Source organism: Jaculus jaculus, chromosome 6 (assembly GCF_020740685.1).
Source record: "Jaculus jaculus isolate mJacJac1 chromosome 6, mJacJac1.mat.Y.cur, whole genome shotgun sequence".
NCBI lineage: Eukaryota > Metazoa > Chordata > Mammalia > Rodentia > Dipodidae > Jaculus > Jaculus jaculus.
The window spans coordinates 79361778-79388003 of record NC_059107.1 but is presented as its reverse complement, the minus strand read 5'-3'; the positions used below and the strand labels follow the sequence as shown (position 1 = coordinate 79388003).

Here is a 26226-nt window from a genome sequence, read left to right as displayed (position 1 = left end):
GTTATCAGATTCTCATATTCTATCATCCATATGATCTGGGTTTTTTTTTGGTGAGGTTTTCTTGTTAGCCTTGTATTTCAGTTATTTCCTTCTTTATTTCCGTTAGGTTTTTTATATCAGTATCTCTGTCTCTTTATTGTGTTCCATTTTCATTTCTTGGTTTGATTTTTCTCATTGCATTTAATTGATGTTCTGTGCTCTGTTTGTTCATGTCCTCTTTGAATTCCTTCAGTTGCCTATTGAATTCTTTTCCTAGATTCTTTTCCATTTAATTTCTCTTGAATTTTTATGTCTCTTTCAATGTTGTCTCATATGCTTATCATAATTACATTTTAAAATCTTTTTTTTCTGGCATTTCTGCCAAGTAGTTGTCAGTGGAAGCTTCAGCTATGGGACTAGACCTTCTTGGAGGGAATATCTTCCCTTGGTTTCTTGTTTGTTGTTTTTCATTGGAGTTTGCCTATCTGTAGATAATTATATGCTTTTCCAAGTTTGTATCAAATGAACTTCCAGTGGGGCTTATGATAAGTACTGTGGTCCACCTTGCTCCCAGTGGCTTTGGGCAGGTGGTCTACCCACAGGTCTGGGTTGAGCAGACTGGGGAGTCACTAGCTCTAGATGGCCTGGCCCTATCTCCAGGAAGGTGCCTGCCAGACTAATTGGACCATTGAGGGAATGCTCAATTTTTCTCTCTCTTGCTTGTTTGTTTTGTAGAATGTTTAGAAAGAACAATGTTCTTCATTTAATAAAATTAAGTTTACATACTTCATTCAAAAAACTGAAAACAAGGTAAGGTATGGTGGCACATGCCTTTAATCCCAGCACTTGGGAGGTCAAGGTAGGAGGATCACTATGAGTTTGAGGCCACCCTGAGACTACATAGTTAATTCCAGGTGAAGCTGGACCAGAGTGAGACCCTACCTTGAAAATTTTAAATAAATAAATAAAAACTGAAAACAGGGTTGGAGAGATGGCTTAGCAGTTAAGGCATTTGCCTGCAAAGCCAAAGGACCCCAGTCCAATTCCCCAGGACCCACATAAGCCAGATGCACAGGGGGCACATGCGTCTGGAGTTCATTTTCAGTGGCTGGAGGCCCTAGCATGTCCATTCTTTCTCTTTCTCTCTGCCTCCTTCTCTCTCTCAAACATATACATAAATAAAATATTTTTAATTTTTTTAATATATTAAAATTCTTAAAAATTGATAACACTCATAGTTAGTAAATAAAACAACTTTTTGTTATTATTTAATAAAAACTTAATATTGTACCATTATTGAAAAGTGCTGGACATGCTACATGTCTACATATGTTTATTTTGCCAGAAATTATTAAAATGAGGCTTACAAATACTTTGGATAATGAAAATTGCTGACATTGAGAACATAATTTTAAAGGCACATATAATTATTTTAAATGTATTTGTTAGGGTCAAACGTCTTCATAAAATAATCAATAGTAATCATTCCTCAAAATTGTAAACCTCTTAGATTTACATAGATATGCAATAGTACATTTTCTAAATATTTAGAAAGTTATTAGTAGTAGGACACATTAGATAAAATCTAACTTTAACTTTAAATTAAAAACATTACTTGCTTTCTACCTAATGTACTCTAGCCTTAGGGACAGAATTAACATATTTCCCATGAGCTGAATTAGTCCTGATTTCTTATAAAAGTATGCCAGCTTTCAATTTTCATAATATAACAGGAACATTGCTTAAGTTTTTTGTTTCTAATTTTTAAAGTAAAACTATCATGCAAAAAATTAGAACAAAATCCTAAATGTGTAACAAATAAAACCAGATGTTTACTGCAAATCTAGTGTACTTTGTTTTGTTTTATATATGTGTGCATTTATATGTGTACTTATCATTTAATTAAAACTGGTATTATATTTTACTTTGCCCTTTTGTTCATTCTGAATAATATATTACTGATATCCTTTAGTTAAGCATTTGATTAATTTCACACAGATAGAAATCAAACATGTATGCCCTGTGCATTCATATAAGTTATTGTCAAGTGGGGAAAACCTAGAACAGACAAATCTAGAACAGATATATGTATAATTCCAAAATGTAAAGTTTTTTATTATGTGTATAGTTATATACATATATGTATGTATCTGCACGTGTGTACATGCACACATGGCATGATGCATGTATGGAGGTCAGGGTCAACCTCAGGGTGTTTGCCCTCTCCCTTTACCTTGCTTGAAACAGTGTCTCCCTAGTTGTTACTTTGTTTTTTGCCACTTTGCTTCATGTGCTTCATTCTAGCTGGCCCGCCCATTGAAGGATTCTCTTGACTCTACCTCCCATTGATATAGACACATTGAGATCTCTGTCCAGCTTTACACAGGTTTTAGGTAGCTGAACTTGGGCTGCCAGGCTTACAAATAAGCACCTCTGAGACATCTCACCAGTCCTCCAAATGTAAGCTTTGTGATGGTGGGGAAGGTTCTGTGAGTATAATTATAAGTGGTCCCACTTTAGATTGAATGTTTAGAGCTGCAGTGTTAACATTAAGCAGAAGTTCATAGAATGATAAATGGTTAGGTATTCAAGATTATGGTTAGGAGCATTCTGGGGAGAGGAATAGAAGGTATAAGATCTGTAAGGTAAGAAAGAGTTTGATGTATCCAGGGGTCTAAATGAAGACTAGAACAAAGCAAAAGAAGAGGATAATGCCAGAATGAGGTTAGATAGAAAGACAGAGACCAGGTAAAACAAAATCTGTTTTTTAGTTTCAGTATTTTGGGAATCAAGTAAAATGTCTAGTTTGGTCAAATGGCATAATTGTGCTTCCAACTATATGGAACAAACTGCTGATATGTTTGTGCAACCTGTGGATCATTGGACACATGCAGCAGAGGGCAGCTATGAATGTAGCCCCCACAAAACCATAAATGACCTTAAAACATTATATGATGTGTTTATTTTGTAACTTTTTGGCACAATTCTTGAGTGTGAACTTTATATATAAAAGTACTATAACTAAAGGTTGACACATCTTTAGTCCTGATAGAGGATTCATTGGAGGGAAGTTAAGTAGAACCAGATGGATGAGTTTTTATTTTATGAGAGAGAGCAAGTTTTTTTTTTTTTAAACAAAAAGAAACACAAAACCTTGGAGCAGTCCATGAAAGCACTAAAATATTGAATTTAAGCTAATAGTAGGAAATACAGAAAGAAGTATAAAATTGTTGGGGGCAGGTTTTGGAGTTAGAATTGATCATTTAGAAAGTAGTGCTGGATTGGAGTTTGTAAAAAAAAAAATAGGTAACTTTCACTGGTATCTGGAAGCACAAAGTGGACAATGGTATCACTATTGGCAAGCAGTAGGCATAAAGCAAAACAGTTTATATTGGGATGATAACTTTCAGAGGCCTGTAAGACAGCTACAAGAATAACTTAAGAAAGCAGTTCCATATATGAATCTGTACTGCATGGACTCAGGGCTGGTGACAGGCATTGCAAAGTTACCATTAAGTTGAGTGACTTGTTAATTTAAATAACTGTCTTGGTCTCTTTTATACTGCTCTTATAGAACATTCTGAAATAAATTAACTTAAAGACGACAGAAGTTTATTTTCTCCCTAGAGGCTGCAAACTCCAAGATCAAGGTACACTTTAATGAAGGCCTCCTTACTGTATTATTACATAGTGGATAGTAGAAGGGAAAGCAATGGAAAATACTGAGTGAAGCTTTTTTTATATGGGTCTTAATCCCATTCACAGGGAGGAAACTTTATGGCCCTTAACTATTATTTAAAAATTTGAATAATAAAAACAAATGATATAGCTTGATAGAAGAATGCCTGTAAAGAGATCAGCAGAGCCCAGAATTGTACTTAAGTGTCTGAGAATGAGTACAAGAAAAACATAGAAGAGTGTGGAGACAAGACACCAGAAAAGAATGCTTCAAGAAGGATGGAGTGCTAATCTCTTCAGCAACTGCACCATCCTCTCCACATTAAAACTTGCTCCTTTTCTAGTGAGAGGACATATTTGTTCAAATCCTTCTGCTCTTTTTCCCCTTCCTGAATCTCACTGTAAATATGGCTAAAAATAGCCATCAAAACCATACCACAGCCTGAAGAGTATGCTATCTTAGGATTTTCTCCACTAGATTAATTAGTCCACTATTTTAAAATTCATATAGGGCAAGTATATATGTAGACATTTTCTTTGCCAGGCTGGAACATGTATGGTCCCTAGTCCAGTTCCTAATAGAGTCTTCATATCTACTTGAACCTTATGAGCAGGACCTTTACTGTCTATATTTTTATTAGCATTCTGGTCTTCTGAGCTCCCATCAGAATCACCCATTTTAGGGTCTGCTTATAATATTCTGGGGCTTCTTAATACATTTTCAAACTCTTCAAATTCCTTTCTCTAGCTGGTGTAAAATCCTAAGAACCCTATGTCAGGTTTAGTCACAGAAAGAGCCCCACTTCTCTGGTATCAGTTTTCCACATTACTTTTTTTTTTTTTAATTTTTTTTTTTTAATTTATTTGAGAGCGACAGACACAGAGAGAAAGACAGATAGAGGGAGAGAGAGAATGGGCGCGCCAGGGCTTCCAGCCTCTGCAAACGAACTCCAGATGCGTGCGCCCCCTTGTGCATCTGGCTAACGTGGGACCTGGGGAACCGAGCCTCGAACCGGGGTCCTTAGGCTTCACAGGCAAGCGCTTAACCGCTAAGCCATCTCTCCAGCCCTCCACATTACTTTTTATTGCTATGACTAAAATACATTACTTAAACAATCCGAGGGTAGGGTTATAAAGATGACTTATTGGTTAAGGCACTGCCTGTGAAGTCTAAAAATCCAGGTCTGTCTCCCAAGAACCCACATAAGCCAGACACACATACATGTAAAGTGATGCATGTCACAAGGTAGCACAAGCATCTAGAGTTCAATTGCAGTGGCTAGAGGCCCTGGAAAGCTAATTCTCTCTCTTTTTCTTTCTTCCTCTCTTGATCACTTTTGCTCTCTCTCATAAAATAAATAATAATAAAATCCATGGGTAAATGGATTTATTAGCTCACTTTTAGAGATGTCAGTTCATGATGGTGGGAAAGAAATGTGAACCAAGCAGTTCACATCAAGACAGCTAGCAAGCAGAGAAAAGCAAGACAGGAAGGAGGGAACCAAGAGTAAGAGATCCCCAAGGTCCTGATTCTAGTGATTGAATTCTTCCAGCTATGTCTGCCTTCTAATTTTTTCAGAGCCTCCAAAAAATTTGCCACCAATGAAATTCCAAATGCATTTAAAAGGAGAGAGCCTGGACTGTGGATTCCACTGAAATGGTAACCTGCTCAAAGATAACTTCCAAGGGAAGTATTTTCCCACGGTCAGCGCACAGAAGCCAATGTAACTATAGGTTAAGGAGTCAGGCTGCATCCCTAGCTGGTAGCAGACATGGCAGCATCATCTACATGTTAGTGGGTTTGGAAGCATAAAAGATACAATATTGAGGTGGCCATGGAGTTTTGTACCACAGTTCCAGAGAACCTCTGAGACCAGGCAATGGATTGCAGGGTCACAATCCCCATAAGGCGACCTGAAAAGGCTGTTATGTGAAGCTGTGAAGGTGAAGCATAAATGGCCAGGTGGTCCTAGGATGTACATAACAAAACATGAGCTACCCAGAAGAAAGCTGCCCTCATCAACAAAGCCAGCCCAAGAGAGAGGCTATGTGTGCTGCAGGCAACAGCAGGAACCCCAAATGCTGGACATGGAGCTGCAACATTTGCTGTTTGCCCTTCTGGGCTTTGGTCTTATTGTGCTTTGATCATTCCTTATTCTATCCTAATCTTGCCCTTTCAGAATGGGAATGTTTTCTCTGTGCTATCATATACTAGTAGTGTGTAATCTGCTTTTTGATGCTATAAGGACTTACAGTTAAGAGACTGTCTGAGTCAGAAGAGACTCTGCACTTATACTTTTAAACAGTTTGGGGGCCTGTAAAGCCTTTTGAAGTTGAACTGAATGCATTTTGCATTGTGACATGGTCATGAACCTGTGGAACCAATGAGTGAGTGCCTATGGTTTAAAGGTGATGTCTGGATGTGAAGTTGACAAGGACTAGATGTGAGGATCAATGCTGATTGTCAAATGATTGATTCTAGAATCATCTGGGGATACAAATTAGGTTAACTGAGATGGAAAAACCTACTCTAAGTGTGGGCAGAATTATGCTTTGTGCTGGGGTCCTGAAGTGAGTTAAGAGTGAAAGAAAACAGAGCACTGGAACTCATCTTTCTCTGCTTCTTGACTGGGGGCACAATGTGTCCAACCACTTCAAGCTGATGTCAACATGATTCCCTGGCCATGATGGAATATACCCTTTTTGTACTAGAGACATTCTGCCAAAGCAATGGCAGAAGTAGCTAACATGTAGCTAACATGAGGGCCTGTATTGCTGCATGTTGTATGAATTTTGCGTGGATGCCAATGATCTCAGGGCTCATATTCTGATTCCCTTGAAGATTGGTGATTTAACAGATAAAAGCTCCTCCTCCCTCTCTCAGGTTATATCTGATCAAATCAGTTGGCTTATGTTGCTTATGTTTTAAAGGTAGTATTAACACTGAGTAATATATTTATAAATGAGCCACCATTTAAGGCTTGGTTTTAACCTTTGTCCTTTTTCTCTATCTATAGTTTGGAAGAACTGAAGTGATTGATAATACGCTCAATCCTGATTTTGTAAGAAAGTTTATTCTGGACTACTTTTTTGAAGAAAGAGAGAATCTTCGTTTTGATTTGTAAGTTCCATTAAACAAGACATTTAAAATTTATTTTTATTTTTATTTAATTTATTTTAAAGACTATTTGGTAATATAGTTCTTGAACTTGCTGCTGCCCAGAATGATTATTCTGGCAGGAAAGTGGTTTCATTTCTTTCATCCTATGGCTGCATTTTCAGCCTTGTACTTTGGACTTTCAGCTCTATGTTGTTGAATAGGAGGGTGGACAGTTTAATCATACTGGAAAGTATATGGACTTTCTCTCAAACCTACTGGTGCCTCAGTGGGTTCTTCCAAGTTTTATGGACTCTAAAGTGGACACATCCAATATGTTGACTGATGCCTCTCAGACCTTTAAATATCTCCCAGCAGCTCTTAGCCCAGCACATGTAATCTGGTAGCTTCCTTTTATCCCTTAATGACCCCATATTTTTAAGAGCCAGGATGAAAGAGCTGGCATTTGTAATAGCTTACATTTTTTATTTTGATACTGTATCTAACATATTAAAGCACAACTGTAAAATTCAACTTCCTTTCTACAGAAAATGTGGAAGCAGTTTGTTTCTAAGGTGTCATTAGTTACAAATGAAGCTTTGTTATGCAGCATGAGCTTTGATGCCTGGGAGTATCTGTGTGTGCTTAAAAGGAGATCTACTAGGGAGAAGAGTAAAGAAATACATGTATAATATGATATGTAACATGTACAATATAGTATTTGCCTTGCATATTAAAATATTGTTTATAAATATTAGTATATATCACTATTTAAAAAGATTAACACCTGTTTTGATAACTGAAAATTTTCAATTATGCCATTCTATCACTATTTATATTTTTTGTTTTTTCCTTTCCTTTCCTCTCTCTCTTTTTTCTTTCTTTCCTTCTTCCTTCCTTCCTTCCTTTCTTTTTTTCATGGTAGGGTCTCACTCTAGCCCAAGCTGGCCTGGAATTCACTATGTAGTCTCTGAGTGGCTTCAAACCAATGGCGATCCTACTACCAGTGCTGGAATTAAAGACATGCACCACCATGTCCAGCTATTTGTACTTATTCATTTATTTTTAAATTTATTTTATGTATTTGAGTGAATGAGTGTGAGAGAGAGGCAGATAGAGATAATGGGCTTGCTAGGGCCTCCTTCTGTTGCAAATGAACTTCAGATGCATGCACCACCTTGTGCATCTGGCTTATGTGGGTCCTGGAAATTGAACCTGGGTCCTTTGGCTATGTAGGCAAGTGCCTTAACCACTAAGCTATCTCTCCAGCCCCTATTTATACTTTTTAAAAACAAAACCTATCTCCATCTTTATTGTAAAGGTTCTAATTTTTCTTCACAGATGAAAAAAAGATGTTTTTTACTGATAATAATTGTTCTCATTTCCCTTTGACATATATACCATAAAATAACCTGGAATATTTCTCTTTAGAGATATGTTGTAAGAGCCCTTTTCCTTCAAGCAGACATAATGTTTGCCAAGCAAAATTTTGTTTACATCTTATTTAGCTTTCTCAAAAATTTCCACACAAATTGGCTGGCCAGAAAAAAAGCTTGCATGTAACATATGATTTCTGACCATGTTCATCATAAAGGCTACATAGTTTTACTATTTTATTTTATTTTTTATTTAAAAAAAATTTTTTTTATATTTATTTGAGAGCGACAGACACAGAGAGAAAGACAGATAGAGGGAGAGAGAGGGAATGGGCGCGCCAGGGCTTCCAGCCTCTGCAAACGAACTCCAGACACGTGCGCCCCCTTGTGCATCTGGCTAATGTGGGACCTGGGGAACCAAGCCTCGAACCGGGGTCCTTAGACTTCACAGGCAAGCACTTAACCGCTAAGCCATCTCTCCAGCCCTAGTTTTACTATTTTAAAATGGACATAAATGGTGTGTAAAGTGTTTTATTTCTCCCCTTGTTAATTGCAACATAGTCACCCTTTAGCCATTTCTCTTTAAGTTCAGATTTAGTTTCATTTTAAAACCAACAATATGGGATGGAGGGATGGCTTAGTGGCTAAGTCGTTTGCCTGCAAAGTCAAAGGCCTAAGGTTCAATTCCCCAGGACCAACATTAGCCAGATGCTCAAGGGAGTACATGCATCTGGAAGTCATTTGCAGTGGCTGGAGGACCTGGCATGCACATTCTCTCTCTTTCTTCCTCTTTCTCTGTCAAATAAATAAATAAAAATAAAATATTTTTTAAATACCAACAATATTTCATAATTATTTGTTTCCCTTTTCTCATTCATCTATATTATTTTCTCTCATTTAAAAGTAATAAATATTTACTATAAATTTTAAAATATTAGAAAAGCAAAAAACAATCACTGTTATTTCCATTAAAAAAAAAAACTATAAATGATTCAGTGTACACATTGGCAGATCTTTTTCTTTAAACATGTATATATATATGGGAATTGTAGCAAATATATTTCCTGTACCTTGACTTTTCATATATTTTTCTATCACACTGACCATCTGTATACCATATGTATTTTAAAGACTACATGATTTTCATTGTTTTAAAAGTTTATTTAATCATTTATTCATTTATTTATTGATTGATTGATGGATATTTCCACTGGCTCCAATTTTCCAGTTACATACCCTCATGCAGTCAGAATTGTTGTATGCAATCTTTTATTATATGTATATCTTTTATTATATGTGTGTCGTTTTTTGTTTGTTTGTTTAGTTTTTAGTGGGTAAGGCATACAGAGTCAGAAGTTCAGAATAACAGGATACTCACAAGATTACTCTTTGTCTGATTCTAGGTCCTTGAAACAAACTTGGAAATTTTATATTCTTTGTTTCTCTGAACTCTTGTTATAGCTATGAGTTTTAGAAGTATTTTCCCATGGTTTTTGGCTGCTGTTTTATATTAGGCCCCTTTTACCTCATGAGTGCCTCTTGCCAGTGACTGATTACCTACCTGTTGCTCTTCTCTGCTGCCTCTCTACTTTGCTCCTTTAACTTTTTAGGTTGATACCTGCTCCTTATCCCTTACCTGATACCATTGTTGTGGTGTTTCAGGAACATTCATCTTAATGTGACAGGAAAAATAGTTATAGAAACTAATGTAGGCATACTTATAAGTTGTAACCTATTCAACTTTATAGAAATTATAGTAGTTTTCAAAGAAACCAAATAAAACTTGAAATGTTAAAATATTCTGCAAAATTGAGCTAAATGACTCTCACTCTCTTCCGAATACATTTAAGTAATTTCAGATATTTGAGGAATTAAAACAAATAGGTCTAGAAATGTTTGCCTGCAGATTATCAAGAAAAGCAGTAGTGTATTCTCTCAGTGCATGTTATACCTTTGATGTCACTTTTGTTCTTTTTGATTTCCCATTTATTGAAAATTTCACATAATACTTTTAACCTGTGGTAGTAGGCATGTTTTGGTTACTGTGATTTTTCACTAACATATAAATGGAATAAGTACAGAAACAGTTTACCAGTTTGTGTGTGTGTGTTACACTTCTGAGTGACTTAAGATTTTTCGTAGAAGTATGTTATTACTTGTAAAATATGTGTTAATTTTAGAAAATTGAGAAAATCATAAAAGCATGAAGTAGCCTATGACCATCACCTGTAATCCTGACATCATCACCCAGAGAGATATAAGCACTACAATGTATAGGCATAAAACATAAACTAGACAATTATTGTAAATAACTTTCCGATTTTTTTGTATTTAGTTAATATCTGCAGATATATTAGTTACTTTTTCATTGCTATGATCAAACACCTGACAGAAAGCATATAGTTTGGAATACAATTTAGAGGCTGGCAAGGCATGGTAGTTGGAGTGGTTTGGTTACTAATACTGATTTTACTGACCAGGAAGCAAAGAAAAGGGAATGCTGGTGTTTATCTAAGTTTCTCCCTTTCTCCCTTTGATTCATTTCAGGACCCACATCTATGAGATGGTGCCACCCACATTCAGGAAGTGTCTTTCCTCCTCAGTTAAACCTCTGTAGACTCTGTTAAATGCACATGCAGAAGGAGAAAGGGAAGGAGGGAGGAAATAGAAAAGAAGGGAGAGGAGAAAACGGGGAGAAATAGGGTTCCTCATATCACTGACTCAAATTCTTATCACTTTAATTATATAGTAGTAAATTATGATGATGAGGAGGAGGAGCATGAAATACATTTTTTGTTAGTTTTCTATTCAGCAAATACAGGCAGTTTGGTTCCATTATTAGGCTCATCCGTGACCTACCCCCTCCCCATTGGCCCTTCCTGGTTGAGGTAAATGGGTCATGCATTGTGGAGTTAGCCCACAGTTATTGGTATGATAAATTTCTGAGATACATTTTTAAGATTACAGTTTCAGGGATTTTTTTGTGATAATTTCTTGTCTCTTTGATTGAATGTATAAAACTTTAAAATTTATTATTTGCTTTATTATGATTAGCACATGTAAAATATTGGTATCCCATAAACTCGCATTATTACTGTATATGAAATCTTAATGGTGTACAAGGCTGTAACATGATGCTGTGGAGCAAGAAATGATAGTACCATGTCATTATTTGATATGTGCCAGAATACAGAAGAAATAAGATAGAACCCTTTCCATCATTTCTTCCATGCAGAACCAAGCACTAAAAAGAGATTTGTGAATCTAGATTTACCTTACCCAGCAAATTTGTTTCCTTTTGATAAAATCAAATTGTGATAATCATGAAATGTATAATGTTATTATAACACAGTTTTGACAGATTTCAATACTTTGGGGAAAAATAATTGTTTTTCCCAATGTGTCTGTTCCAGTTTTTTCACTTGGTTAAGGGCTTTCTTAATAACATGTAGTCCCTACTTTCATGAATTTGTATTCACTTTCGCTTCTTAGAACCATCTCATTCCATTATTAGGTACTTTTCACTTTAAAACGGTCATTGCTTTCTTCTCTTCTTGGAGCTGTCTTTCACACATACTTCCAAGAGAGAAGAAAGTAGAGGATATTGTTAGTCAGAGTCGTGAGGTTCCTACCTGCTGAAAAATTTAGACCTTATTTAAGTACCAGCCTGAAGGGATACATTTCAAGCATCTTGCTTATTTTCTTATTGCAAAACAGGAACCCAAAATGAAGTATCTCTCTGTTCCTTGGCTCTCAGATAATACTTTTCAGAACTTTCATGTGATGGTCTTTTCCACTGGTCCCTCAAGGAGCCTCTGCTGTAAGCATGTTCTGTTCCTGACTAGGGACCCAGATCTTGTCTTTTCACTTCTCACAAGTGCCCTAGTTTATGAAGCTACTCCCACTACTGGGTTGGGAATTAGAAAGAACCTTCCTGGAAACAGCTTGTCACCTTATAAATACTGTGCTTGTCAACTGGGCATGGACAGGAGTCAGTGAAGTATGATGGGAAATGTAGAATCTTTTGTTTTCCAGTCTGGACTATCATGGTAATCTCGAAAATACAGAAATTCAGCCAACATCTGTTCTCTTAAATCGAAAGTATAATTTTGACTTCTGGTTAAGATGGTGGCGTAGGTACCACGCCAAAGCAGCCTAGGGAGGAAAAAGACCAAAAAAACTCAGCAAAATACAAACTATTACTAAAAAGTGAGGTGTATAGGAAATTGAAGTGGCAGTGGAGAAGTAGAAGAGATCCAGAGCATCCAGAGCCTGCACAGGCCGGCAAAAGCGGCTCTGGCAGCTCGGCCAACTGCCGTGGTGGCGGCACACCAGAAAGCCGCCAGGCTCGGCTTCAGCCGCAGGAAAAGCCAGGTGCAAGAGCTTCCACTCACACCGGTGCTCTCCACAGCTCAGGAAACATGAAGGGAGAGCGGCAGTGAGCAATGGAGGAGCAGACCGCGAGCTAGAAGAACATGTGGGGCAGCGAGAGAACCAGAGCAGCGGCGGCTCCCTCCCCACCCCACTGCCTGAGCCCAGCTCCGGCAAACAGAGCAGTGGTCGCGGGACCCGGCCACGCCAACTTCAGCCAACAGTGAGACCCAAGCAGGAGCAGAGTTCAGCAGCAACATCAGTGGCTCCGGCGGCCCCAGCAGTAGCAGCTCCAGTCGTGGCAGCAGCGGCAGACCCAGCAGCAGCAGACCCAGGAGCGGCAGCAGCAGCAGACTCAGCAGCAGCAGCTTCAGTGGGAGCAGTGGCAGAGGATGCAGTGGCAGCTATAACAGCAGCAGAGGCAGCAGCAGCCTTGGGTCCAGAAGCAGCACCTTCAGCAGCAGTGGCTACAGACCCAGCAGCAGCAGCTTGAGCAGCAGCAGTTCAACAGCAGGGGTTCTGATCTGCAGGGCCACACTTGCCAGGCTCGGTTTGCCCCGCAGGAAAAGCAAGTGCCCAGCTCCAGAAATCAGAACAGCAGCCCGACGACCCAGGCAGCAACTTGACTGAGACCAAAATCATCCGAGGTAACTGGGATTGCACCAGGGAAGGGTCTCACTTGGTCACAAGCTGACTTGGATCCCACAACAGACCAGAAATCTTAACCTCTTTGTTGATAGAGGATCTGGTCATTATAATAACTACTCTTGTATACATACTCGGGGCTGTTTTTGATTGAATGTGTACAGTGTTTAGTTAAATTTTAGAATCTACCTGTATTTTATTCCACTCAGCCGGCTTGAATACTCCTATAGCAGGGAAACTCAACCCCTAAGAACATCTTTGTAGATACTCTGAGAGTCTTAAGAGCCACACCTAACACCTTAAGCTCCTACCATGAAAATATATTACATCAAATCAATTGATACGGCTAAGAATACCCAGCTAGCTAGAAAATCCAAGCATTAACTTATTCCCAGACGCAAAAATATATACATTATAACACAAGAAACACTAAAAAGCAAGACAATATAAATCCACCTAAAAGTATTAATACATCAGAAATGTCCTCCAGTGAGAACGAGTTAGAGGAAATGCCTGAGAAAGAGTTCAAAAGAATGATTATAAATATGTTCAAAGAGGTCAAAGAACACATCAAAAGAATCATAGAAGAAATCAAAGAGGAAATCAAAGGAATCAAAGAAGACAAAGGACACTAATTTAATGAAATAAAGGAGGCAATACAAGACATAAATAAGGAAATAGAAATAATAAAGAAAAACCAGTCAGAATTACTAGCAATGAAGAAGACAGTTAATGAAATAAAAAACTCTGTAGAAAATCTCACCAGTAGGATGGATGAGGGAGAGGACAGAATATCTAAGGTAGAAGACCAGGTGGCAGACCTAATACAGTCCAACAAAGAGAAAGACAAACTTATAGAAAAGTATGAGTGGGAATTTCAAGACATTCGGGACACTATGAAAAGATCCAATATAAGAATTCAGGGCATAGTAGAAGGAGAAGAACTCCACTCCAAAGGCATAGTAGGCATCTTCAACAAAATCATAGAAGAAAATTTCCCCCAAATTGGGAAAGAGGTGCCAATGCAGATACAGGAAGCCTTTAGAAACCCAGCCAAACAAAACCCAGAAAGAACCTCTCCTCGCAATATTATAATCAAACTTCCAAGCACACACACACCAAAGAAAAAATATTGAAAGCAGTTAGAGAGAAAAATCAAGTTACCTACAAAAGCAAGCCCATCAGGATTACAGCAGATTATTCAACCCAAACTTTTAAAGCCAGAAGGGCTTGGAGTGATATATTCCAAGTTCTGAAAGATAACAACTGTCAACCAAGGTTACTTTATCCTGCAAAGTTATCCATTCAAATAGACGGAGAAATAAGGACATTCTATGACAAAAGCAGGTTAAAGGAGTATTTGAAGACAAAACCAGCTCTACAGAAAATACTTGATAGAATCCTCCCTGCTGAACAAAAGGAAAAGCACACATATAAGGAACCTAGAAAAAACAAACAATACTCAAATACTAATTAACAGAAGAGAGCACAGGTAGAACCAGAACCACAAAATAAAAATGGCAAACATAAATACACACCTTTCAATAATATCTCTTAATATCAACGGCCTCAATGTTCCAACGAAAGGACATAGATTTGCAGACTGGGTTAAAAAGCAGAATCATACAATTTGTTGTCTCCAAGAAACTCACCATTCTACAAAGGATAGACATTATCTTAGGGTGAAAGGTTGGAAGACGGTGTTTCGAGGAAATGGGCCTAGAAAACAAGCAGGAGTTGCTATCCTAATATTGGACAGGTTAGATTTTAGTCCAACGTTAGTCAAGAAAGATAAGGAAGGTCACTTTATATTGATTAAGGGCACACTCCAACAGGAGGACATTACAATCATAAACATATATGCACCTAACATGGGGGCTCCCAAATTCATCAAACAAACACTATTAGAACTAAGGTCACAGATAACACCAAACACATTGGCGGTGGGTGACTTTAACACCCCACATTCATAAATTGACAGGTCATCCCGGGAAAAAATAACAGAGAGGCATCTGGACTAAATGAGGTCATATAAGGAATGGACTTAACAGATATATACAGGACATTTCATCCAAAGGCTACAGAATATACATTCTTTTCAGTAGCACATGGAACATTCTCTAAAATAGACCATATATTAGGACACAAAGCAAATCTTAAAAAAATTCAGGAAAATTGAAATAATTCCTTGCATGCTATCTGACCACAATGGAATTAAACTACAAATCAGTAGCAAGAAAGGCTATAGAGCATACACAAAATCATGGAAACTAAAGAATATACTACTAAATGATGAATGGGTCAGTGAAGAAATCAAGAAGGAAATCAAAAAAAATTATAGAGTCAAATGATAATGAGAACACAACATACCAAAATCTCTGGGATACAATGAAGGCAGTTCTAAGAGGTAAATTTACAGCCTTAAGTGCCTATATTAAGAAATTAGAAAGGTCGCAAGTACACGACCTAATGCTTCGCCTTAAAGCCTTGGAAAAAGAACCAAGGCAAACCAAAAATCAGTAGACAGGAAGAAATAATAAAGATTAGGGCAGAAATTAATGAAATAGAAACAAAAAGAACAATCCAAAGAATTAATGAAACAAAGAGTTGGTTCTTTGAAAGAATAAACAAGATTGATAAACCCTTAGCAAATCTGACCAAAAGAAAGAGAGAAGAGACACAAATTAATAAAATCAGAGATGAACAAGGTAACATCACAACAGTTTCTAGAGAAATTCAAAAAATCATAGGGACATACTATAAAAGCATATACTCCACAAAGTATGAAAATCTGAAAGAAATGGATGATTTCCTTGATCTATATGACCTACCTAAATTAAATCAAAATGAGATTAATCACTTAAATAGATGTATAACAAACATGGAGATCCGAACAGTTATCAATAATCTCCCAACTAAAAAAATCTCAGGCCCGGATGGATTCACTGCTGAATTTTACCAGACTTTTAAGGAAGAGCTAACACCATTGCTTCTTAAGCTTTTCCAGGAAATAGAAAAAGAAGGAATTCTACCAAACTCCTTCTATGAGGCCAGCATCACCCTAATACCAAAACCAGGCAAAGATAGAACAAAAAAGAAATTTATAAACCAATCTCCCTCATGAACATAGATGCAACAATTCTCAACAAAATATTGGCAAACAGAATACAAGAGTATATCAAAAAGATCATTCACCCTGACCAAGTAGGCTTTATCCCAGAGATGCAGGGATGGTTCAACATACGCAAATCTATAAATGTAATACATTACATAAACGGGTTGAAGGACAAAAATCACATGATCATCTCATTGGACGCAGAGAAAGCATTTGACAAAATCCAACATCCCTTCATGATAAAAGTCCTACAGAGACTGGGAATAGAAGGAACATATCTCAATATAATAAAGGCTATTTATGACAAGCCTATAGCCAACCTATTAGTAAATGGGGAAAAACTGGAAGCTTTCCCACTAAAATCAGGAACAAGACAAGGTTGTCCACTGTCCCCACTTTTATTTAATATAGTTTTGGAAGTCTTAGCCATAGCAATAAGGCAAGAGACACACATAAAAGGGATACAAATTGGAATGGAAGAGATCAAGTTATCATTATTTGCAGCTGACATGATTTTATACATAAAGGACCCTAAAGACTCTACTAGTAAACTGTTAGAGCTGATCAAAACCTACAGCCATGTAGCAGGATACAAAATAAATACACAGAAATCAGTAGCCTTCATATATGCTAACAACAAACACACAGAGGATGAAATCAGAGAATCACTCCCATTCACAATTGCATGAAAAAAAATAAAGTACCTTGGAATAAACCTAACCAAGGATGTAAAGAATCTCTACAATGGAAACTTTAAAACACTCAAGGGAGAAATTGCAGAAGACACTAGAAAGTGGAGAAACATCCCTTGTTCCTGGATTAGAAGAATCAATATTGTGAAAATGGCAATCTTACCTAAAGCAATCTACACATTTAATGCAATCCCTATCAAAATTCCAAAGGCTTTCTTCATGGAAATAGAAAAAACAATCCAAAAATTCATTTAGAATCACAAAAAACCTCAAATGTCTAAAATAATACTGAGCAACAAAAATGAGGCTGGTGGTATCACCATACTTGATTTTAACCTATACTACAGAGCCATAGTAACAAAAACAGCGTGGTACTGGCACAAAAACAGACATGTAGATCAGTGGAACAGAATAGAGGACCCAGATGTAAGCCCAAGTAGCTATAGCCACGTGATATTCGATAAAAATGCCAAAAATACTCATTGGAGAAGAGACAGCCTCTTCAACAAATGTGTTTTGAAAACTGGATATATATATCTGCAGAAGGATGAAAATAGATTCTTCTCTCTTGCCATGCACAAGAATTAAGTCCAAATGGATTAAAGACCTTAACATCAGACATGAAACTCTGAAAATGCTAGAGGAAAAAGTAGGGGAAACCCTTCAACATATTGGTCTTGGCAAAGACTTTCTGATTACAACCCCAATTGCTCAGGCAATAAAACCACAGATAAATCACTGGGACCTCATGAAATTACAAGGATTTTGCACTGCAAAGGACACAGTGAAAAAAGCAAAGAGGCAACCTACAGAATGGGAAAAAATCTTCGCCAGCTATATATCTGATAGAGGATTAATATCTAGGATATACAAAGAACTCAAAAAGTTAAATAATAATCAATCAAACAAGCCAATCAAAAATGGGGTATGGAGCTAATTAGAGAGTTCTCAAAGGAAGAAATACGAATGGCATATAAGCATCTAAAAAAATGTTCTACGTCACTAGTCATCAGGGAAATGTAGATTAAAACTACATTGAGATTCCATCTCAGTCCTGTCAGATTGGCCACCATCATGAAAACAAATGATCATAAATGTTGGCGGGAATGTGGCAAAAAAGGAACCCTTCTTCACTGCTGGTGGGTGCAATCTGCTCCAGCCATTGTGGAAATCAGTGTGGAGGTTCCTAAAACAGCTAGAGTGATCTACCATATGACCCAGCTATAGCACTCCTAGGCATATATCCTAAGGACTCATCTCATTTCCTTAGAAGTATGTGTTCAACCATGTTTATTGCTGCTCAATTTATAATAGCTGGGAAATGGAACCAGCATAGATGTCCCTCAACTGATGAGTGGATAATGAAGATGTGGCACATTTATACAATGGAGTTCTACTCAGTGGTAAAGAAAAATGAAGTTATGAAATTTGCAGAAAAATGGATGGACCTGGAAAGTATTATACTAAGTGAGATAACTCAGGCCCAGAAAGCCAAGTGCCACATGTTCTCTCTCATATGTGGATCCTAGCTACAGATGATTGGGCTTCTGTGTGAGAATGAAAATACTTAGTATCAGAGGCCAGTAAGTTAAAAAGGAGACATAAAGAGTAGAGAAAGGAAGGGAGGAGGATACTTAATAGGTTGATATTGTATATATGTAATTACAATGATTGTAATGGGGAGGTAATATGATGGAGAATGGAATTATCAAATGGGAAAGTGTGGGGGTCGGGAGGGAGGGAATTACCATGGGATATATTTTATAATCATGGAAAATGTTAATAAAAATTTAATTAAAAAAAATTTAAAAAAGAATAAAAGAGCCAAAGGAAAGGGGGAAAAAAAAGTATAACTTTAAGATCCAGTCAAATGGGTTTTTACCAATTCATTACTGACATAAAGTTTTAATAGCATGATGAAATTGTTGAAAAAAAATTTCCTTCAAGAAAATTCCCTTTAGGAACTCAGGGGATGTACCTCCTCACGGGCCTTCTGAGCTTCTTCCCCTGCATGTATTCTCTCTTCCTCAGAGATGACACTCACATTTGTAGACACAGTCACACAGTGGCATTGGAGCCATATAGAATCTGGCATTTATGTTCTGAGCTGTACTGATTAAAATTGTGGGCTATAGCTGTTGAAAATGGTAAGTGCCTTGGTGTAAAGGATAGTGCTCTGGAATTCTTCAGAGGCAGGTTTGGAAAGCATTATGTAGTGCAAACACTTATTTGTGTTTGGGAGTGAGTTCTCCTCTGGTCAGCCTCAGTAAACTCAGTGATTGTTTTGATGTTTTGTTATTGTTATTCTTTATTTTTTTGCCTGTATTTATTGATATGCTTTGTTTTGTTATAAAACATTATTTCATATGTGAGAGGAGACTAAAATATTTTTTAAAAGGAAGTTAATTTTTAGTAGAAAGGTGTACAAAATGAATGTAAAAGGAATAAGGAACCATTAAAAATACCTTTTCATCAAAGACTTTGGCACACTTAGGTTATTTTGAGTTTGGCACAGTGAGATTATTTTGACTGGCAGTGGTCTCTCCATTTCCAAAAACTCTTTAAGACAAAGGGCTAAAGTTATCACCAATAATGTTACCCTGGAATCTCTTCAGGAAATTTTTTTTTCTAGTAGCAACTGGTAAAAAACAGAATATAGAATATTCCCATGTAAATGCATTCTTGCATTAAAATATAGTTTGCCTAAGTTCTATGTTTAGGAAAAGTAATTTCTATTAGTTCAGACAGTTTTCAACATGAGCACTATGTGGTAAGAATTATACATAAATGACAACCTGTTAACAGGCCTGCTTATTATTTTGATATCCAGAAAAAGCAATTTTCCATTTTTAAGCTCTTTTGCAATCACTTAAATAGCACTCACTTTCTACAGATAGCAAAAATCGTGTATGTGACAATATTTGGTGTTTGTGTAAAAGAAAACGCAGGTTTTGAGAATACTTACCATTGCCATTTTAGGCCAAAATCATGAGCAAATTCAAAATTTGGTTTTTTCTTTTAACTTTCTATTGGTGATATTTCAAATTAAATTGTATGTTTGTATACTTTTGAAAACATTGAGACTTTTAGCTGTACTGTGTGAAAATAATTTGAATTTTATATTTAACATTTTAATTTTTCAGATATGATGTTGATTCAAAGAGTCCCAACTTGTCCAAACATGTAAGTTCATAGTTTTGCCATTGTAACAATTTTTATAATGTGATGATTTGTTATTAACATGCTCAATTAACTTCAAAATTATACTTCCATGACTTTTCATGTGGTGTGATTTACATAGAAAACAAATAAGAATCTAAATAATCGTAGAATCCCATTAGAAAGAGTTTATTGAAAGAAAGTTGTTATCAATAGGTAGAATGGGTTATTTTTTTTTTTTTATTTAAGAGGTGGAAACAGTTCTCTGTTATATTGTCTGTTGGATTAAATTGAGCAAGATAGAATAATGAGCTATGTTATTTTGGAAAGCGTTGCTTTGGAGAGACTATGAAGTACTTGGGTCGAGGCAGAACAGTTGTTACTCTGCTTTCTTATAGTTTTTTGTTGAATCTCCTCAAAGTGCATGCCATTTTCTAAGCATTTGGTGTGGAAACAAAGACATATCTTCATATTGTTAGGTCCCATGCAGTCTCTTTTTCTTGTTCCTACCCTGCAGGTAACCCATTCCTCTTTTGTAAAAGCCACTCTCCAGACAATAGGCTCTGCCTGGGGTAGAAGTTTGTAGTTCTAGAGTAGTAAAGGATCAGAGCCTAGCAAGTGAAAAGGAAGGATAGAAAGACAGTATGAGAGTGAGATATTCTAAGAGCCATTGGAAACTCAGCTCACTGACTATATAGGGTTATAGATTTACAGACTTACGGGATTGAAGTCAAACCACACTAAGAGCCTAGTGAGTTTGAAGAGTGTATTCTGAAAAGAGTTCAGTATGTTTCAAAGTGAAATCTGAGGCATAGATGTAAAATTCACAGCCAAATTAGGTTTGGAGGCTGCATGGGCTAATTTTTTTTGCTAGGGATTTTTATATTCCTATATGTTTTTAAATGAAATGGATGGTCATGCTACATCCATTGTAACTTAGAGAGGGGAAATGTCATTCATTATTCAGAGAAGAGATGGAATGTAAGAGGTGATCACAAGCTGGTACACAGATAATGGTAGTAAAAAAATTTTCACAATTTACTATTTTACAGTTCATTCAAGGATGTGTATAGCATTGATTTTGTGTAATGAATAATAGAGTAGAATTATGTGAAGAACTATTTAGAGGATCGTCTGTCTTAGTAGGTGACTTTTCTATAAATTGAAGAAAATGTTATGAGAGGATGCTTCATCTCCTTAAATAAAGCTCATGGTGTTTGCCATTCCACCAACTGATCTTTAAGATGGATTTATATCATTAGGATTGGACATTCAACATTTGTATGAATAGATTAATATTCCAAGTTTCCAAATACAGAAGAATCAAGAAAAGAGATATATTTTCTAAGCAAAATTTTTGGTTAGAAAGAAAGTGTCTGTTTATATCCCAAGGAGGTTAAAAGGATAACGGGTATCTCATCTATGTGAAGTATCTAGTATGGGACCTAGAACTGAAAATAGTTCAGTGACTTGTGTGTATAATTGCTGTTTTGTCTTTCTGTTCTCCCCTGAGATCACAATCATCTCCTCTTTCTGCTCCTCCTCCTCTATTCTTTTTCTGAGCTTCTGTTCTCTAAAAACCAAATACCTCTGTTCATTCATCATCACACACATGGAAAAATGACCTCTCTAACCCTAACTGGGCATAAACTTCCTAGTCACTGTCCTCATGGCTATATGTTTTTCATTTAAAGAACTCTTCAGAGGGTACCACTGGACAGTTAAGAACATTGTGTGGATATGGATATTTGAAGGGAAGTCACTGCAGACATGACTGAATATATCTACACTCCATGATCAGTAATTCATAAGCTTTATTGAGACATATGCCTCACAGAATGCAAGAATTGTATATCATTTCAAATATTTATCCTACATATAAAAGTTTTCTGTTTCTTCTATAAGAAAAGTTTTATGTTTCTGTCCTTCTAGAAATTTATTTTGATAGTGCTTTATCCTCGGAATGTCCCGTGTACCTTCTACTTATCACTACCCATCTTAAAAGTAGCCTGGCTTCTGTCCTAATTTCTTTCTTCTCTTCTGTTTCCAACTAGCTGGATTCTCATTTTTACTCTGTTTAAACCATTCTGACATGAGTTAGATCAAGATTTAGTGGACAATCTTCAGTTTTCACCACACTTAACAGTCTTATTCTTTTGGATAGAATGACCATTCTCTTCTTGGAAATACGTACCTCCCCTGAATTGCATGGAAACTCGGTCCTCTCCTTTTCTTCTACCTCTCTATTTACTCTTTACCATTTTAAAACTGTGTTTCTGCCTCTTAACCTTTTAACAGGCATGTTTCTCAGAGAATTATTTTACATTTTCTTTCTTTCTTTCTTTTTTTTTTTTTTTTTTTTTGGTTTTTCAAGGTAGGGTCTTACTCCAGCCCAGGCTGAACTGGAATTCACTATGGAGTCTTAGGGTGGCCTCGAACTCACGGCAATCCTCCTACGTCTGCCTCCCAAGTACTGGGATTAAAGGCGTGCACCACCACGCCCGGCTTTATTTTAAATTTTCATCCCATCTAACAGTATGTTTTACTTTGGATAGTTCTCATATTTCTGTGCTCTAACTTGGTGACCTCAAGTGTCTCTTCCTTTGAACTCATAAGCAAATCCAAGTTTTCAGTTGCTGTGGGTTTTGGGAATTACAGACCCTTTCTAAGCTCTGAAAGGGCTGAGCTTAGGGGTACAGTGCTATATACCCAACCATCACTAAAACTCCCAATTCTTCCAGTAGGTTGTCTTGGCACAAGAGAAGAATGACAAGTGTGGACACATAGCAGAAGGCAAAGTTAAATAAGGGTTTATTAGAGTGCAAAGAAGAAAGTGAAAGTTAAGCAGAATAGCTCTAAATCTAGAAGGGGTCAGGAGTGAATGCTGCATAGTGAATTAGATAGGGTTTTTATATCTTTGGGTATGTAAATGAACTATAAAGTCAAGATAGATTGGAATGGTTACTTGGAATGTACATGGGGACTTCTGGTGACTTAATACTCTTGGAGATATAAATTAGGCATCAATTTGGTGTAGATTTGATTGGTTACTTTGAGTGCTTACAAGGGACTCCTGATAGGCTGATAAGCAAGACAGAGGATTGGTTGTTTGCATGTATGTAGGGGTTCCTAACAGGCTGATGAACTAGACCAAGGTGTGGTTACTTTGAATAGGCCAGCTGACATCATGGTAAGTCAGTGTTTTGGACCTTTAGAAGTCAAGGTTTTTTAAATTTTAATTCCCAAAAGACTGCTTTCTACATTTACGAAATCTCTATTCTTGTTGGCTCTGTCAGATCATACATACATCTACTTATTCTTTTGGGGTCTATAACTTTCATTTCTGCCTACAAAATGAGATGATTAATCTCTATTCCAATTGTCTGTTAGATATTTTCTAGCATCCCAGTAGATATTCTATTGAAATCTAGAACAAAGATATGTCTGGTTACTCTTACTGCCGTCTTTACTGTATTGCGAAGATCATTGCTCCACATATGTTTTTAAATTTGTATTCAGCAGGCAGTACAAATTGATTAACAAGTGCCTGAATGTATAAATTGTCAAAGCATATCAAGAAAGGAAGGAAATAACTTTATTATAAGAATCATAATGGAAAGCTGCCTTGAAACTGTTAGAAATGAGCAATAACAAGGCTGCAGAAATGGCTTACCAGTTAAGGTGCTTGCCTGCAAAGCCTAAAGACCCTGGTTCAACTCCCCAGGACCCACATAATCCAGATGCACAAGGGGGCACATGCATCTGGAGTTCATTTGCAGTGGCTGGAGGCCCTGATACACCCATTCTCTTTCTGTCTGTCTCTCTTTCTCTCTCTCTCTCTCTCTCAAATTGGTACATGAATAAGAAATTACCAATAACAAAAATATTTTCTTATTTGAAGCATCTAAGTACAGATTTTAGATTAAAAAGAAAAAAAGCAGCACCTCAAAACAGCACCTCATTCAAGCCCAAAAGGGTTCATGATGCATTTTGAAGATCAGAGTAACCAATAAACATGCTAGGTCATTACTGAGTTCTGTTCCTTAATAGTGTAGCTGTCTACCTGCCAACTTTGGAGCAAAATGTAAACTGAAGACTTTTAAAAGCTTGCTAAGTGCCCAGATGTATAAGTGGAATGAAGATACTTGTTTATCTTTTGCAAAGAATTGGCTTGTTAGCAAGAAAACTTCTTGGAAATAGCAATAATAAATTTTTTTATGTTTTCATTTTAACCACTGACAATTTTGAAAGAATTACCTTTTAGGATGACTCTATTTGGTGTCCAGTACTTAAGGATCTTGGGTTAAAAGTCTGTTTTAATACTACTGGGGACATAGGAAATAAAACTATAGCTTGGGTTGGGCATACTGAGGCACCTATGTGGATTAAACTAATGTTACTAGCAACTGGACAGCCCTTGGTGGAGATGACTAGGTTGCAAGTAAAAACTGATGGATTCCAGGGTCACATGTTATTGCAGTCTGATTCTCATTGCTGGTAGAAATCAACCAACCAAGCTTCTGGGAAAAGAGGTTTGTTTTAGCTTGTAGGCTGGAGGGGAAGCTCCACGATGGCAGGGGAAAATGAGGACATGAACAGAGGGTGAATATCACCCCATGGCCAACATAAGGTGGACAAAAGCAACAGGAGTGTGTGCCAAACACTGGCATGGGGAAAATGGCTATAACAACCATACACCTGCCCCAAAATACAATCCCTCCAGGAGGCATTAATTCCCAAATATCCATCAGCTAGGAACCTAGCATTCAGAACATCTAAGTTTATGGGGGACACCTGAATCAAACCACCACATTCCTCCCCTGGCCCCCATAAGCTGATAACTATATATGATGTAAAATGTAATGCATCCATCTAACTTTAAAAGTCCCATAATTTTTTATCAATTCCAATGATGTTCAAACATCCCCCATAGTCCAAGATCTTTTAACTGAGCCATAATACCAAAAAAATAACCTCAAAAAAACCATAATGGTACAGAATAAATATTCACACTACAAAAGATGGCATTAGGCATAGCAAAGAAACATTCAACCAATACAAGATTTAAAACAACCAGGACAAATATCAAATTCTGTAGCTTCAAGTCCAACAACTCTAGCCAGTGACAACTCTCAAAGTGTGATAATTCTAACCAGCAACAAGTCTCTGACATTCCAATTGTGCCCCTTCAGCTAGGATACTCACAGGCGTGGGAAACTTCATTGGGGCAAGCAGCTCCTTAGCAGCCATCTCATGGTCCCAGCATCTCCATTGGGTCTCCACTGCAATCCAAGGTTCATCCTCATGGCCCCATGGGGTCTCCATGCAAGCAACCAGCAAACCTGATTCACACTGCCCATGGCCATTTCCAAAACACAAGACTGTGTTGCAAACTCAATGACCCTCTCTTTCCTGAATTTCTTATACTTCACAATACCAGGTAAGGTGCCAATTTGTTAATCCAGGGGGGAATAAAGCAGACTTTGAAGAACAGGACACTCCTTGAACACTCAGGCCCCTTCAAAAGAATCAACATTCTTCCTGTTGCCCCAGGGCAGGCCAGCTAGCCCAGTCTTGAAGGTTGTAATCTCTCAGTTGCAGCTGAACGGGCAACAGTTCACCCAAAGATTTTTCTTTCTGTGCCATATCCCTCTGCTCACACCAGTTCATTTCTATTCAAAGCAACCCTGCACAACTTCTCAGGACATGAGCATAAGAGCAAGCTTCTCACACCAACTGCTAGCCCAATCCAAGCAAAGCTCTTTCTCAACCTCCTCAGCAAAAACTCCCAGTCCATAGTTCTTACTGCATTCAGGTTTTGTAGCTCAGACTAGAATAGTCCATCAAGCTGTACTTACAGCACTGCAAGGCATCTCAGGCCAAGGTTTCAAATCCTCCCACATTCCTCTTGAAAATCATCTCCAAAAGCCAAAGCCACACAGTCAGGTGTCTAGCAGCAATCCCATTCCTTGGTACCAGTTTACTGTTGCAGTCCGGTTCACATTGCTGGTAGGAATCACCCAACCAAGAGCACCTTTTGGGAAAAGAGGTTTATTTTCGCTTGTAGGCTCAAGGGAAAGCTCCACAATGGCAGGGGAAAAACGATGACATGAA

The 26226-nt window shown here is 37.3% G+C and overlaps 1 protein-coding gene across 1 annotated transcript in view; it reads left to right on the top strand.

The window, feature by feature from the left end:
• The window catches only part of Cpne8 (copine 8), a 280561-nt gene that overhangs the window by 83403 nt on the left and 170932 nt on the right, over nt 1-26226 (top strand). The window contains exons 4-5 of the mRNA XM_004662179.2: nt 6675-6778; nt 20097-20136. Of these exons, the coding sequence (XP_004662236.1) occupies nt 6675-6778; nt 20097-20136 (144 nt within the window). The remainder of the gene's footprint in view (nt 1-6674; nt 6779-20096; nt 20137-26226) is intronic.